Source organism: Microtus oregoni, unplaced genomic scaffold, assembly GCF_018167655.1.
Source record: "Microtus oregoni isolate MIOR12 unplaced genomic scaffold, Mior012 000037F_ref0000500, whole genome shotgun sequence".
Taxonomy (NCBI): domain Eukaryota; kingdom Metazoa; phylum Chordata; class Mammalia; order Rodentia; family Cricetidae; genus Microtus; species Microtus oregoni.
Genome location: NW_024543096.1, coordinates 1,982,594 through 1,997,347, shown reverse-complemented (window position 1 = coordinate 1,997,347; position 14,754 = coordinate 1,982,594). Strand labels below are relative to the sequence as shown.

The following is a 14,754-nucleotide window of genomic DNA, read 5'->3' as shown; positions in this document are numbered from 1 at the left end:
TTATATTAGGTGTTATGAATAATCCAGAGAGATTTAAACTCGTTTTTTGAAGGATACCATTGGGTATGTACAAATACTATCTCATTTTATGTAAGAAACCTGATCATTTTTAGCTTTTTTTATTTAAATTTATTTATTTATTAAGGATTTCTGCCTCGTCCCCACAACCGCTTCCCATTTCCCTCCCCCTCCCCCGATCAAGTCCCCCTCCCTCATCTGCTAGAAGAGCAATCAGGGTTCCCTGACCTGTGGGAAGCCCAAGGACTGCCCACCTCTATCCAGGTCTCGTAAGGTGAGCATCCAAACTGCCTAGGCTCCCACAAAGCCAGTACGTGCAGTAGGATCAGAAACCCACTGCAATTGTTCTTGAATTCTCAGTAGTCCTCATTGTCCGCTATGTTCATTTTTAGCTTTTGTACAGTGCCTACAGAATGGATGGATCCACTTAAAGCTAGTCTTGGTCATGCGCTCGGAAGGTATTCTTTTGAGGTTTCTAACCTAAATTTCCACTCTTGTTTGGTGTTTCATGCCTTGAACCTTGAATTCAGTGGACAGACACGTTTTCTTCTGCGACAAATTAGGAATAAGTGCACTGGATCTTGTTCAACTCGCTGCGATTATTTAATTCCTGGCATTGTAGAATGAAAATTTTCCAGAAAATATATAAACAACAAGTGTGTATTTCAATAAACTGTTATTGACAAGCACAGGGAGCAGGAGAGAACTTGTGTAAGCCTGAGAACTTGTCAATCCACCAGTTCCTGTGGGCCCTAGAAGCTAAACGACACTCACTGAAAACTTCCAAAGGAGTTGGAAGATAGGGTGTTACAATTGACAAACAAATAAGTAAGAATGTATTTCACATATTTCAAACAGGAATAAAAGGAACATTCAGGATAACTTTTTCTCAATGGTATATGCTCTAAGGGCTGAGATTGGGGCTGTGACCATTTTTCTTTTCCAAGTTCCAAATTCCCAGTTCTTTCCTTTCTTTAGGACAAGGCCAAGAATCATGGTGAAGAAGAATATAGCTAAAACTTTTATTTCTCAGTATCCCTGTGGGTGTGAACCTTGGTCCACAACGGAAGACAGCCATAGAAAGGGCAGTAACAATTGTAAGTTTACTGTTCTCTATACTTTATTGAGAAGCAAAGTCTAAAGATCCCCAGGAATCATTTCACTCCTGCCTTGAATGCTTATCTACCAAAGCCTTCTTCTAGGAGAAGGGTACAACATGGGAAAGGTAATTGCACCTTGGTCCCCAGTTCACAAATCTTCTAAATTCTTTGCCAATATGGTCTCCTAAGTTGATGACATTTTAATAATCCCTATGGGGAGTTGAAAACTGTTCATTCACCTCACAATCTGAATAACAGTTTTAATGCTCAGATCAGCTTCTCCCACAAGAGTTCAGCTGAGGAGTTGCGTGCTCATTGGAAGCACGTTAGCTCTTCCAAATGGCGGACATTTCTCACACACGGGCAAAGAAGCCACCATGTTTCTTGTTCCAAACTACTTGCTACCCTTGTCCCTGAAGAAAAGAAAAAAACAGAGAGAAAGGGAGGGATGGATGGATGGAAGAAGGGGGAGGAGGGAGGAAGGGAGAGGGAGAGAGACGGGGGGAGAGAATAACAATTTGTACATGTTCCTCTTTTTCCAGAAAAAATACCCATAGCCTGCAAATCTTTGGCTATCAGGTGTTGTGGTTGGGTGGAAGACCAAAGTGTACAGAAAGAAAGTGGAGTGCCAGGAGACAGCACAGAAAAACACATCCTGTTCCAAAGCACAGGAGACCAGAGCAGTCCCAAGCCTGGATGGGCAGAAGTGAGTCACACCCACGATGCTCCGGAGGACCAGACGAAAGAGAGAAGGAGGCCCCTGGTTTTGAAGTATGTGTTTTATCGGTATCTAACCTCCACTGGGGATCAGAAATGCCCACAGTGCCGTTGTAAAGAACCGGTGGATGCACTGTTTCCTCGCTCTGGTTTCTACACACAACCCTCCTATTTCTAGGTCATCATCATCTAACTTACTTCAGACGTGCTTTTGCAGAATATCATATTTAATATCCATAAAGACCACAACAGCTTTAAATATCAGTTCTCCCTCACAAAGTAGCCACAGCTCCACAGTTGCTTCTTTTAACACGGCATTCAACTGGCATGCTTCCCTGAGATCTGCCTGTTCGCTGAAAACGTTTGTTTTTTTCACCTTGGAATTCTATGAACAGCTGGGCAATTTTCTTAGAGTCAATGCAAAAGGGAAGATTTTAAAACTCTCCTTTTAATCTAGTTCATAATGTGCAAATCTCCCCCAAGAAAACTTATTTGCATCTAAAAGTTAGCGGCAATTATATTCTTGTAAGGATATTTTTTTCAGAAATGCTTAAATTCTATTATTATTTATTTATTTATTTATTTATTTATTTATTTATTCGGCTGGAGATTGAACGCAGGGTCTTAGGTAGGATCCTCCAGTACTGAAATTTATTGTTAAAAATACCCATTTCTGAAAGGTTTTTACTTTTCCTGAATAATGTATACCTAAGTGAGAATTAAATGTTCTTCTGTCCCACCTCCCTCCGACCAAAAAAAAAAAATTGGAGAATACTTTTGATTTCCTAAATGCAAGCCACAAAATAAATCTGGCTAAATATTTGAATTTTGCCCGACTCTGAAGCTCATTTTCTTTGTTCCCTTAAGATTTGGATGAATTCTTCCCGGTACTCAAGTCTAACTACGCTACCACAGGTCTCTGAGAGTCTCTTTCCTGCTCTCTCTGCCATCAGACATGCCGTCGCGAGCTGACTCTCCTACAGGAGGATCATGGTGCAACTGTGCGCTGCATATACGTTCCTGACTCTCTGTTTCTCCCTTCCTTTAATTGGCTCACACCCCAACTGCTACTCACTAAGAAACAGGCCATTTTCCTACAATGTTTGCCCCTGTTAGCTTCAGTTTTAGTCACCTATGACATATTTTACAGAGAGAGCACTTGGTTCTCACATGGTCATTCAGAAGGTATCATAGGACCTTCCTGGTCCCAGCACTATAATGTCAACTCATGAAAGTGGCCACTCATGCATTTTCTGACTGATAGTGTTTCCAGATCACTGTTCATTCTGAATTTTCGGTTTCTGGCTCTGACAGTAGGAACTGGCCCTTAAACTTAAGGTCTTTAGATAAAGCGTCCGCATCATTTTTATCTCTCTCATTTCTGTATCCTAGAAATATGCAGTTCTCTATGGGGAAAAGAACGCTGAAATTGCAATGCTGAATAATCGTGAAAACTGTTTCTGGTACGATTCAGGAAGACATTCTCTCCTTTCTTTTGCAAGAGCAGAGAGAGAATAGGATTTGACCTTGAGTTCAATCAGAATAGGGTAGTCAGAGCATAGAATCTGACCTTGAGTTCAACTACCAATGAGGACTTTGGACCCTGATACTACTGAGCCTATGCAGTCATTAAATAACATTATGTTTAGTATAATCACAACCCTGTAAAAGTTCTGGCTTTTATGGGAAGATTTCCCTTCACTTTCTAGTCCAGCTGTGCTGTAGCAAGTTTTCCCAGTTGGTAGCTTTTCTGCTTTGAGGGCAGTGTTTAATTCACAGCTCTGAAAACAGAGTTCTGCTCCGTTGACTGTAGAGTATAGAGGTCAAGTGGAATTTTGGCACATTATAATGCTCCCTCCCCTTCACTAAACAAACTTTAGTAGACACACACATAATTTGTATTAAACGCTACACACAAGTATGGATGGTATATTCGCTGAAGGACTACCAAATGCATCAAGAATAAAGAAAACATCCTAATGATTCTTTCAAACACGAACATATTTAAACTTAGGTTAAACAGTCTTTCTATTTAGTCTTCTCAGACTTTGATGACATACCACAACTGGCTGTTTATCAAAAACTTAGAAAAATGCTTAGCAAGATATAATTGTGTACACACATTTATGCATAATTAAAGTCAGTTTATAACTTGGTACTGGATGGAATATGGCCACACTACCCAAGAAAGGTTGGTGGATGATAAATAACACATTTTCCTCCCCCATAAAGATAAATCTCAAGATTTGAATGCTTTGAGGTAACAGAATAGTCTGATCTCAAAATCTTAGTTTAAAATATCTATTTCCAGCTTTACTGAGCTAAACAAAAGGTCTAACTAAGTTAGAAAATCCATTTAGATGTCAGAAGCATGCTTATATAGGAACTGCATCTCTGCACGCCTCAGCACACAGATTCTGTGTGTTTCAGAGGGAAGTTTTACAACCAATTCTTTGTTTATTTTTTTTTTAATTTTACTATTCGTCTTATTCTTATTTTTCCTTTCAGTCAAAATTATCTGAGACAAAGTAATGGCTATTTGTCAAGAACACTAAGCCTGAATTTATCTTAGTACTAAATAGTGTAATTTTGATTTGTCTTGTGACTTTGTCCATCTAGAATTACTAGGAACTCTAGCTTTTAACTGAAACTTGAATACTCCTTCCATGCTAGATAAAAATTTTGAGAGGAAAATAATAACATCTCAGGAATTCTTAGTCTTGTGTCTGACCTTTTACACATCTTCTTATTTAACTCTCATAACTATAAGATATTGTATATTATTTAATCTAGCTGTAGATGTCTGAGACCATACCTGAGACAATGTATAGACCAATGATTTGGCGCTAAGTTTCCTTTTTCTATTCATTTAAGAGCCCAGATCTTTTCCTATTGTATCCTGCATCCTATCTATGAAAGATGCTCAGAACGTTGAGAGAACAACTAAGACGGTGCATTAGGTTCTTATATGTTCTCTAAGGCAAGTACTACTTTAGCAGGCTATGACATAGTAAAACCTTGGTGCGTTATCCTTAGAGTGATAAGACAGGTCTGCTTAACGAAGTAGAAGACAGCACATGGGTTGTAAATAGTTGAAGAATAATGTGTGCAGGGCTCTACGAAAGCACCAGAAGCAACATACGCACATACGTTCGCTTGTGCTTAGAAAGAGGTCTAACAGGATCCATGAAAGAATGTTAGCTACTTCTGCTCAGCAAGCTAAGAGTGACTGGGGTGGGGTGGGGGATGGGGACGAATGTCACTTTTTAATGTGTATTCATCACTGCTGCTTATAGATTTTGCATGCAGTTGCATGTATTGCGTTCACAATTAAAAATGATTGAATGAACGAGTTGAATAGTTTTCAGGCATTATTCAGGTGATTAAGCAACCTTAATCTCACAAAACACAACTGCAGTTTTGGTTCACTGCTCGGTGAGCAGTGCGCTGATGCTACGCATGTAGAGAGCTCAGACGTCACCAAGTGTATCGCACTGTGCCTTACTGAATATCAACAGAAGGCAAGAGCTGTTATTTCAGATGTAGCATGGCCCAAACAGAGCTTTCAAGCCTGCTCTTCCCATTCCTCCACCAGGTTTGCCCATCGGTCCATATGGCACTATCATTTCTCAGCTTGCCTGAGCAGAAACCCAAAGGGGCACCCGTGGTCTCTCTTTCCTTTCTACCACTATGCCACAAACAACAGCATGCCCAACTTGACCCACTTGTAAAATTTTTTGACTCATTTCTCTCTAACGCAGTGGTTCTCAGTCTTCCTAATGCTATAACCCTTTGATACAGTGCCTCATGTTGTGGCGACAGCCCCCAATCCTAAAATTATTTTCGCTGCTACATCATAACTGTAATTTTGCTACTGTTATGAATCATAACGTAAATATCTATGTTTTCTGATGGCCTTAGGCCACCCCCATGAAAAGTTTTTTGACCTCTAAAGGTTCGCGATCCATGGGTTGAGAACCACAGCTCTAAGATCTTCTTCACGTTGCCTCTATCTTCGAATGAAGATACTAGAGATCGTAGCTAGAGGCATTCCTGCTTTCATAATTGTTCTCTATTCTCTGCTTGGCAGTCAGGGAAACCTTGTACTCCCTCAGCTGAGCCTCTTCAGTGTCTCCTCTTATTTAACATGGAAATATGAGACTTCTGCTTTCAAGTCTACGTTCCTTACTCACCTGGTGCTGGCCTTTCCTGTCTGCTTTCTGCTTTTCATGGGTATCAAGAACATTTGGGCCTCTGGATCTTTCTATTTGCCTCCCTTTTCCTGGACCACTCCTCTCTAGCTTGACTACCTGACTAGTGCCTTGATTAAGTGGAATGCAGAGAGCGTAAGTCATGAAAGTTTGGTCATTGGATTTGGTACATGGTGGAGCTGTATTCCAATGTCTGAATCGTTTCATGTTTTGCCCATGATTTTCAATAGCAAAAGTCAACGTGAACCATCATGGGCCCTGGCAATGTTTCTAATAGTCGGTCAGCAAACAGTTTCATGCTTAAAAAAATGCAGGAAAAATAGAAGCCTTCAGAAGTTCCCTTTTCAGGTTTCTCTTCCTATCTTGAGTATGTTTTCAGGTTCCTCAGTCAGACTGAGGTCAGGTAGAGTCGAGATCTCTGATGGACGCATTGGGGAACCTTTGTCTTAGAGATACAAGGTCAAATGTTCTCTGTGTCAGTACCAACTATAATACAACGTACTCAAAAACTTGGTAACTTACTTAGTCAGATGTCCAAAGAGGATTTTCATGGTGTCATGATTTGGTGGAGGGAGATCTTTTACCAGAGACTTTATAGCTTCAATTTTTGCATTATGGTCTTGTTTTTCTGAAATAAAATTGAAAAGAGATATTAGGAAAGACAGAGATTCCACAGGTATATGAAAGGGTTTCTGATGAGATTTTTAGACTATGACCTAGCAACAGTACTGATCATTAGCTCCCGACTCTCTTGTAGTGAGATTCTTGATTTGATGATAAATTAGACTATAAGTACATCAAAACAATAACAGGGTGACTTTGGTACAATCTTTCTGTTGAGATTAGGTATGGAATTACTTTCTTATATTTTTATTTGCAAGGCATGGGGTGAATAATGCTTTCCAAGACATTCATGACCTCTAATCCTTGGTAAGAGAGTCTTTGAAGGTGCGATCTGCTTAGGAATTGACACAGGGAGACCTTTCTGGAATGTGACCTCTTAGCTCCATATCACAGGCGGTCGAGGGGATGAGAATTAGAGAGAAGGTAATAGGGTAGTGAGAACACAGAAGGGGTGTCTGATGAAGGAGAGTCTGTCTTTGCTGGAAAAGACAAAGATACAGAACCTGGGGAGGAAACAGACATGTCGATATCTAGAGTTATGTTTAATGAGGCTGATGGCAGATGTCTAACCTTCAAGATTGGAAGATAGCGAGTTCATGTCATCTGAAGTCACAGGTTGACATAAGGACCCACAATGTGACTAAATTATAAATATGCTGCAATTATTCTAAATATTCCACTGTGGTTTTGATCTTGTGGGGGATACGTTTGAAGGAGCAGAAAATATATTTTTAATATTTTCTGTGGGTTTTTTAACCTCATACATTTTGTTTTTGCTGATAAAACAAGAGAATTACAAATCTCTCAAAAGTCAGGAGGTAGTTGTTCAAAAGTGTGTACCCCATTGATTGCTTCCATCATGCTGCTCCTGTCAGAGAGAGGTGGTGCATGGAAAATGAATCTCGCTCCTTGGTAAAAGTATTGCTGTAGCCAAGACTTTCCAGGATAGAGGTGTAAATATCTACTCTTCTTCAGCACTTCCTTCCCACTAAACTGGGTGTCTCCCTGGCTCAAAGGTGTTCTCTCATCTGCAGCACATGATCCTCAGAACTCCAAAGACTTCTTTTCTGGACTCATGACGTATGGGAAAGTAGTACATGATATGGACACCCACACAGTATCCATTTTCTTCTTCCTTAGCATGATAATACCTTTGCAAACAGGAAGGTAACATGTCTGTGTGGTCAACTGGTCCTTTTCCCAACCTCCTCTGTAGCTAGGGTGGCCATATGACCAAGTCTGACCAGTCAGAGCCAAAGTCATGTGGGAGTTTTAAAAACTTGAGAATGCAGACGGAAGTCTTCACTGTGAGCTGAGCTTGAGAACTGAAGCTCTGAACATGTTAGAAGGAATGGCTCTGTGGAGCAGCAAGACCTGGGTTTCTTTGACATATAAAAATGAACCCTCATGTACTAAATAAAGCCTTTGCCGGTGGGTCACTGATACCAAGGCAAATAGTTCCTATAAAGATGTCCTTCCAAAACCCTAATACTTAATCTCTTGCTACTATTATACGTGGATTTTATACAGTAGGCTAAGGAAGAGTCAGTTCAGAAGCTGGCAGTTTTCTTATGCGGTGTTGGGAAAGAAACATTTTATAAGGCATTATAAGAGAATGTCCTGCTGAAGACAGTGTTTGGCTAAAGTGGAGGGAAGGCCGTCTTCCTAGTGTTACCCTACTTGAAAGCTCTACTTTTCCCTCTTAAAACCACAAAGGTCTTTAAATAATGCTTCCCACAGTCAAAGCTTTAAACATTACCATTATTCTTAATTTTAAGAGTTCCAATAGTATACGACTTGTATACAAAGAGGAAAAAGGAAGAGAATAAAAAAAGCAGTTACCACATCTCTTTGTAGAGTAGCCCTCTGTCGTGTAATTGTTGTAGGTGCTTCACAGAGCCCTAGTGAATATGAGATCTCATGCAATGAAGTCAAGCAAAACGGCAGGGAAGTGTTGGTCCAGGCATGCTCTCTGCCTTGTAGCTAACCTTGTATAGTCACCTGTGCAAGACTTACTGCATTTCCATTGCACAAATGCCTTTCAATGCCCCCTCCCATCAAACTGCATTTTTCTCTGAAGCAAAGTGACTTCTCTACCTGTAGGTAATGGATTCAATGAGGAAGAAATGAATTAGTGAATGAAAGCCATGAGCTTTCATGGGTTAGGATGGATGGATCTTCCTTTAAATTCTTTAATAGCCTCTTATAGCTGTACTGGATAGCTTTATGTCAACTTGGAGCAAGCGGAGGTCATCAGAGAGGAGGGACCCTCAACTGAGAAAATGCCTTCATTAAGACTGTGCTGTAGGCAAGCCTGTAGGGCATTTCTTAATTAGTGATTGATGCAGAGGGCCCAGCCCATTTTTTGGTGATGCCATCCCTGCGTTGGTGATCCTGGGTTCTTTAAGAAAGCAGGCTGATCAGGACAGGAGGATCAAGCCAATAAGCAGCTCCCCTCCGTGGCCTCTGCAGCAGCTCCCTGTTTGAGTTCCTGCTCTAACTTTCCTTGATGATGAATCGTGATGTAGAAGCAGAAGTCAACTAAACCCTTTCCTCCCCAGCTTTCTTTGGCCATCACAGCAATAGTAACCTGAACTAGGACATTAGCTTTGTGCCCATATACACTTTTCTTATTCTCTGACTAGAATCCAAATGAGGAGCTTCATGGAATAGGCTATAGTATTCAACATACTTTGCACAAACAGTAGTGAAACTAAGTACTCTATACATGCTCATCTTCCAATAAAACATTTTTGAGATTCAGTTCACCCGCTTATAGCACATAGCAATTATCTTCTTGCAGTAACCATCAAAATGTAGTTACTATTTGTGTGTGTGTGTGTGTGTGTGTGTGTGTGTGTGTGTGTGTGTGCTATGTGGTGTGGTGGGGAGGCTATGTACACAAGTGAATGCTGGTACTTGTAGAGTCCAGCAGAGGGCATCAGGCCCCCCAGAGCAGGAGTTACAGGCTGTCTGAGCTGCCTAATAGGATGCTGGAAAGTGAACTCAGATCCTATGCAGTACTCCTAAGCACTGAGTCATCTCCCCACTCCTCGCTACTGATTCTTCAGCTTGTTTGTCTGTTGGTCCATGTGCAACTGCTCTCCTAGCCAGGCATTAGGTAACATGCTAAATACTTTTGTAATGGCCAAAGAGATTGATATAAGTGGAGAGTGGTTATAGATAGGAAAGTTTATAAACTGTGGTGGTTTTTGTCTATAAGAAACATTTTACATTAAAAGCATTTTATAAAATGTTCCTTCTTTTTCTACTTTTGAGGAATCAGACAATTGAATAGTTATGTAGATATTTGTGGCTAAGTTATACCAAGGGAAACACGCACAATGGGCTAAAGAAGACTGAAATACGAATGAGGAACAACTCTTTTGTCCGACAACTGAGTCTGAACAAAATCTTTTTGGAGAACTAGAAGAAAACAACATTTTCCCATTTAAATCAACACCACATAACCCTTTCAGGGCATGTAAAGAATATAAACGTGCCTAAGTGGGAAAGCATCTGAAAACACAATGGAAACATTAAAATTAAAATAACACTTTTTCAGTCGGACTTATGGTGTGTCATGCTAGGCTCTGAGATCACCTTCCCTAAGCCAGGAGTGGTTCCTTTGAACTACGAATCATACACAGCTTACTAAGACCATGTCAACAGTCTTCAGTTGATGCCATGAACACACAAATGACAGGATTTTCTGCCATTTCTTTCTTAGCATGTAGTTTCTCTTACATGTGAAGTACTCAAAATCTGAGACTATGGTGGTGTTTGACTCTCCCTAGTTATCGTTAAGACTGTAGAAAGTAAAGGAACATTTTCTTTTTTTTTTTTTTTTGGTTTTTTTGAGACAGTGTTTCTCTGTGGTTTTGGAGCCTGTCCTGGAACTAGCTCTGTAGACCAGGCTGGTCTCAAACTTACAGAGATCCCCCTGCCTCTGCCTCCCGAGTGCTGGGATTAAAGGCATGCGCCACCACCGCCCCGCTCAAGGAACATTTTCTTTATGGAGACTTGAAGACCTCTTAGCAAAACTGTATGTTAAGAATCAGAAACTATTTTTTTTTTTTTTTGGAAATAGCAGTGTTTTCTTTTTTGCGGCACTTAATTCTACTTTTGTTCTAGCGCCCCTGATTTTTAGATGCACTCTATGTTTCGAGTTATCTTTATTTAGTCCCCCGCCTCCAGCCCGTGCTTCCAGTCTCTACACCGGGAACCTTCAACTACACACAAGACATTTCTGCATTCATTTTCACCATCTAACAGAAATTCTAAAGAATTTTCTGTCAACTCTGGACTTGCTAGCCCCGTCTTATCAAACTCCAACAAACTAGAGCAGTAAATCAGCTTTCTCAGATACGTTTCTATGCTCCTTGGAGAAGTCACATCTTTCATGATGTGAAATAGACTTCAATGTTATGGTAAGAATGTGGCTTTATGTTCACCATATTAATGGTTCTTAGGTCACTTTTTAAAAAAAATATAATTAATGAAAGTAACATTTGCATTTATCTGCATGAAAGTTTACTACTGAAACACATTTACAATCAAATGCTTTATAGAAAAGAGATAAGATAAAGTTATACGATGATGGAAAGAGTTTGGCCCAGTAAAGAACCTTGGGATGGATAACCTCTAGTCACTTTTTGGCCTTATCATCCGCGGTCTTATTTTTCTTAACTTATTTATAGATGCATATTAAATCACATTTTGAAATAAATTCTGTTACATTATATAGGTCCAGGGAATGAAAAGTCTTGATTCTGCCAGTACATAATTCACATAAGTCTTATTTATCTGACTGTCTATAATTCTTAAAAGATAGTTGTAACCCTGTGTGCTAAAGAGGTCACTGTGTACAGCTGTTCTTCTGAAGTGCATTCTGGAACATTAACATGTCTTGTATGAGAGCATTATATGTCGGGCTGTGTTTAGAGTACGGCAGTTCTCTAGTTTTGGTTGAGTTAGGCTTTTTGTGTTGTGGTCATTTCAGAATGTGCTGAGAGGCTGTCGTTTACAGCAATAAATATCATCAGGTAACATCCTTTTCATTTCAAGCTATCCTACTGGTGAAACAAATCCTTTATAATACATTTTCAATGACAAATTTTAGATGAAGATGAGAAATTCACCAAACTAAAACAATTGTTTGTTCAATATTTTAAAGCAACATACATTCACTTTCGGAAGAGACGCTTAAGGGGGAGGTTTAAACCGCACCTGCATCAAACTTATGTTGTAAATAAGAGTAGTGGTTTATCATTGCGCAGACTCACGAAAGTGACTGAGAATTTCTCCTCTCATTTACAGTGATGGGCAAATTGCTTATACTCTGGAAGGTTCGTAGTCTTTAAAAGACAGCAAAATGTATATAGGCTGCAGGTTTTCTATGGAATCAAATGTTTTACCACACATTCATATATGCTAAGTGCTCACTGAGTAATTTTCACTTGCACAAACTTTCTTAGATTGTTACCAGCTCTGAGACAGGAATCTCATTAGCCAAGATCCCGTCTCAAATCATACCAAGCCCCCTATTTTCCTATTTACTTATTTTTATTTTTCTTATATGCTATCCTTTAGTACTTTCTTAAAAAAAGAAACAAGTCACAGAATATGATATATCTATAATCAGAAAACATGCCCGCTATCAAAATTTATTTGGTTAAAATTCATAAGCAGAGCTCATGGAAGCAGGAGCAGCATTGCAGTAAAGCACCAAGCCATTACCACGGCTTGGAAATTGATCTGTGGTTGACAACTCTCACTTTTGTGAGTTTCTGTGCTCCTTATAGACCCCTCTAGAATCCAGAAAAGCAAGTTAATTAAAAGGAAGGTGCATTCTTGACATCTTCAGACACCTGGCAAATTTAGTTTGAAGTACTGATAAGCTGTGTTAAGGAGTTTAACTGGAACTGAATCCATATGACGTGAGTAGGACTGTTCCCTTCTTTAGCGGGCAACCCTGATAACTAGATCTGGCCTACTGATTTCCACAAATCACGTAGATCTCCTTGTAGTTACTGTCTCACCTGGAAATTATCAGGGTTTTGCCCATTTCTGAAATAAGCTAGTTTTTATAAAAAGAATTTAAACAATGAGAACTCTCTACCATCCATCAATGTTAAGATCCAGAACACTCTAGCGAAGGCATTGTCGTAAGCCCATCGATGCCTTAAGTCCAGAAGCTGCTCACTGGCTGCTTCATTACCACAGCTAGAGGCCATTTCTGGTCCTGATGCAGGAGGTGGTAGCCATTTAGTGCTATCTCCCGTCAAACTGGCCAGGTAGATGCAGATGTTGAAAGCACACCTTCCTCTTACTCAAATATAAAATACAACACTTCTTGGTTTATGGGGTGCTTCAGGGACCGCAGATATCACAAAAGTGAAAATCATCATGCAATTAGAAGCCTTGCTAGTGGGCATCGTAAGATCAATCTCTTATCTGCCCTTTATTCCTCTCGGCAGTCAAGAGTCAGGAATTGTTAAGTAAATTTATCTTTTAAATAATTTATAGTGAGCTAAACATATGCATACATACAAATGAATAAAGTAATACCTAGCAGGGCAAACTTACAGTCCATGGCTAGTGCAAATCTGGTCTGTGTCTTTGTCAATTTCTGACCATCAGAGCCAACAAAACACAATATGCCATAACCAATGTTTAAATATAAGGCATATAAAAATACAGCTGTTAATGAACATTTTATCTTTCTTCTTAGTCAAGGAATTATTCAAGACAATTGTGGAGGTAAAAAAGCTTCTGAGGTATTAGTGTGCCTGGCAAAAAAAAATTCAAAATAATTTAGAATTTCACAAATCAATGAGATTAAATTCTATTTAAATCCATTTTGGAAGGTCTTCATGATTATCACGATTAACTACTTTATGTATCCTCAAATACATTCATGGTAAGTAAAAATCTTCTCTTTTCTTCTTTCCTGGAATTGTATTGGTTATTCTGAGACTCCTGGAGGACTGACCTTATGTGGGAAGGAAGTTTGGAGAACACTGACATTTAAGACTCTCAGTAACTTTTAAAGAGAATAATTACTTTTAGAATGATTATATTTCTTAAAATTCATCAACCTAAAATTGACTCTTGTGTGTGTGTGTATGTGTGTGTGTATGTGCATGTGTGTGAACGTGTGTGCATGCCAGAGGACAACATCTGGTATCATTCTTAGGGTACTGTTGGCTTCTTTGAGCAGGGTCTCTCTCTCTGTAGAGCTTGCCATTCAGACTAACCTGAGTGGTTAGTGAAGCCCGGGTATGTTCCTCTAGCCGTCCTCCTCCCCAGAACTGGTGTTTGACATGGATACCACCAAGCTTGGTTTTTCATCTCGTGTGTTGAGTGTTGAACTAAGGTCCTGCACTTTACTGAGTAAGCTGAACCTTAAACTTGCTCCCTTCATTTTCACAGCAATGCCTCTGTCCGAATTGGAGTGCGAGGTGGCATCTGAACCTCCATCAGTGGTTTTTACAGGAAGAGCAGAAGTCTGCTAGAGATTTGCTGCTTTCAAAGTCATGTTGGGGGGATCATGGCGGCCAAGCACATTTCTGTAACTTACCAATGACACTAAGTCATTCTTAGGGAAGAAGCTGTGCTGAGAAAGCAAAACAAATAGTTTATTGCTTTGAAACTCAGGTCTGTGTAATTTTTCTTTAAATTATGTTTATGTATACCTGGTTTTATAAATATTTTTTTTTAAAAAAAAACAATGTCTTGGCATTGTGAGTTGTTTGAGCTCTTTCTCATTTAAGCCAGCAACATTCCAAATACTTAATAGGCTGTTCATATTAATTGTTCTCTTTGTACATTTCATGAGATTAGAAATCCAAGTCTTCCAGTTTTGAGTTTTTCATACAAGTTTCTTACATCCTGGTTATTTTCATCAGTAGACAGAATAAACTTACAGGGATTTAAAGTCTCACATGAAATTAATAGAATCTATCTCAGAAAGAAAACACAATCCTAGAAACTCTCGTCCGTTTGGAGTTTAAAAATGCTTTTTAGGCAAGCCATATTAAATTTTATCTAGAACACTTGTGCTAAACAAAAGACATCTGAAG

At 39.5% G+C, this 14,754-nt stretch overlaps 1 protein-coding gene across 1 annotated transcript in view; it reads right to left on the bottom strand.

Moving 5' to 3' along the window:
- The window catches only part of LOC121433225 (rho GTPase-activating protein 15), a 565,350-nt gene that overhangs the window by 52,515 nt on the left and 498,081 nt on the right, over positions 1 to 14,754 (bottom strand). Inside the window, exon 12 of the mRNA XM_041631578.1 lies at positions 6,569 to 6,674. Coding sequence (XP_041487512.1) covers positions 6,569 to 6,674 — 106 coding nt within the window. The remainder of the gene's footprint in view (positions 1 to 6,568; positions 6,675 to 14,754) is intronic.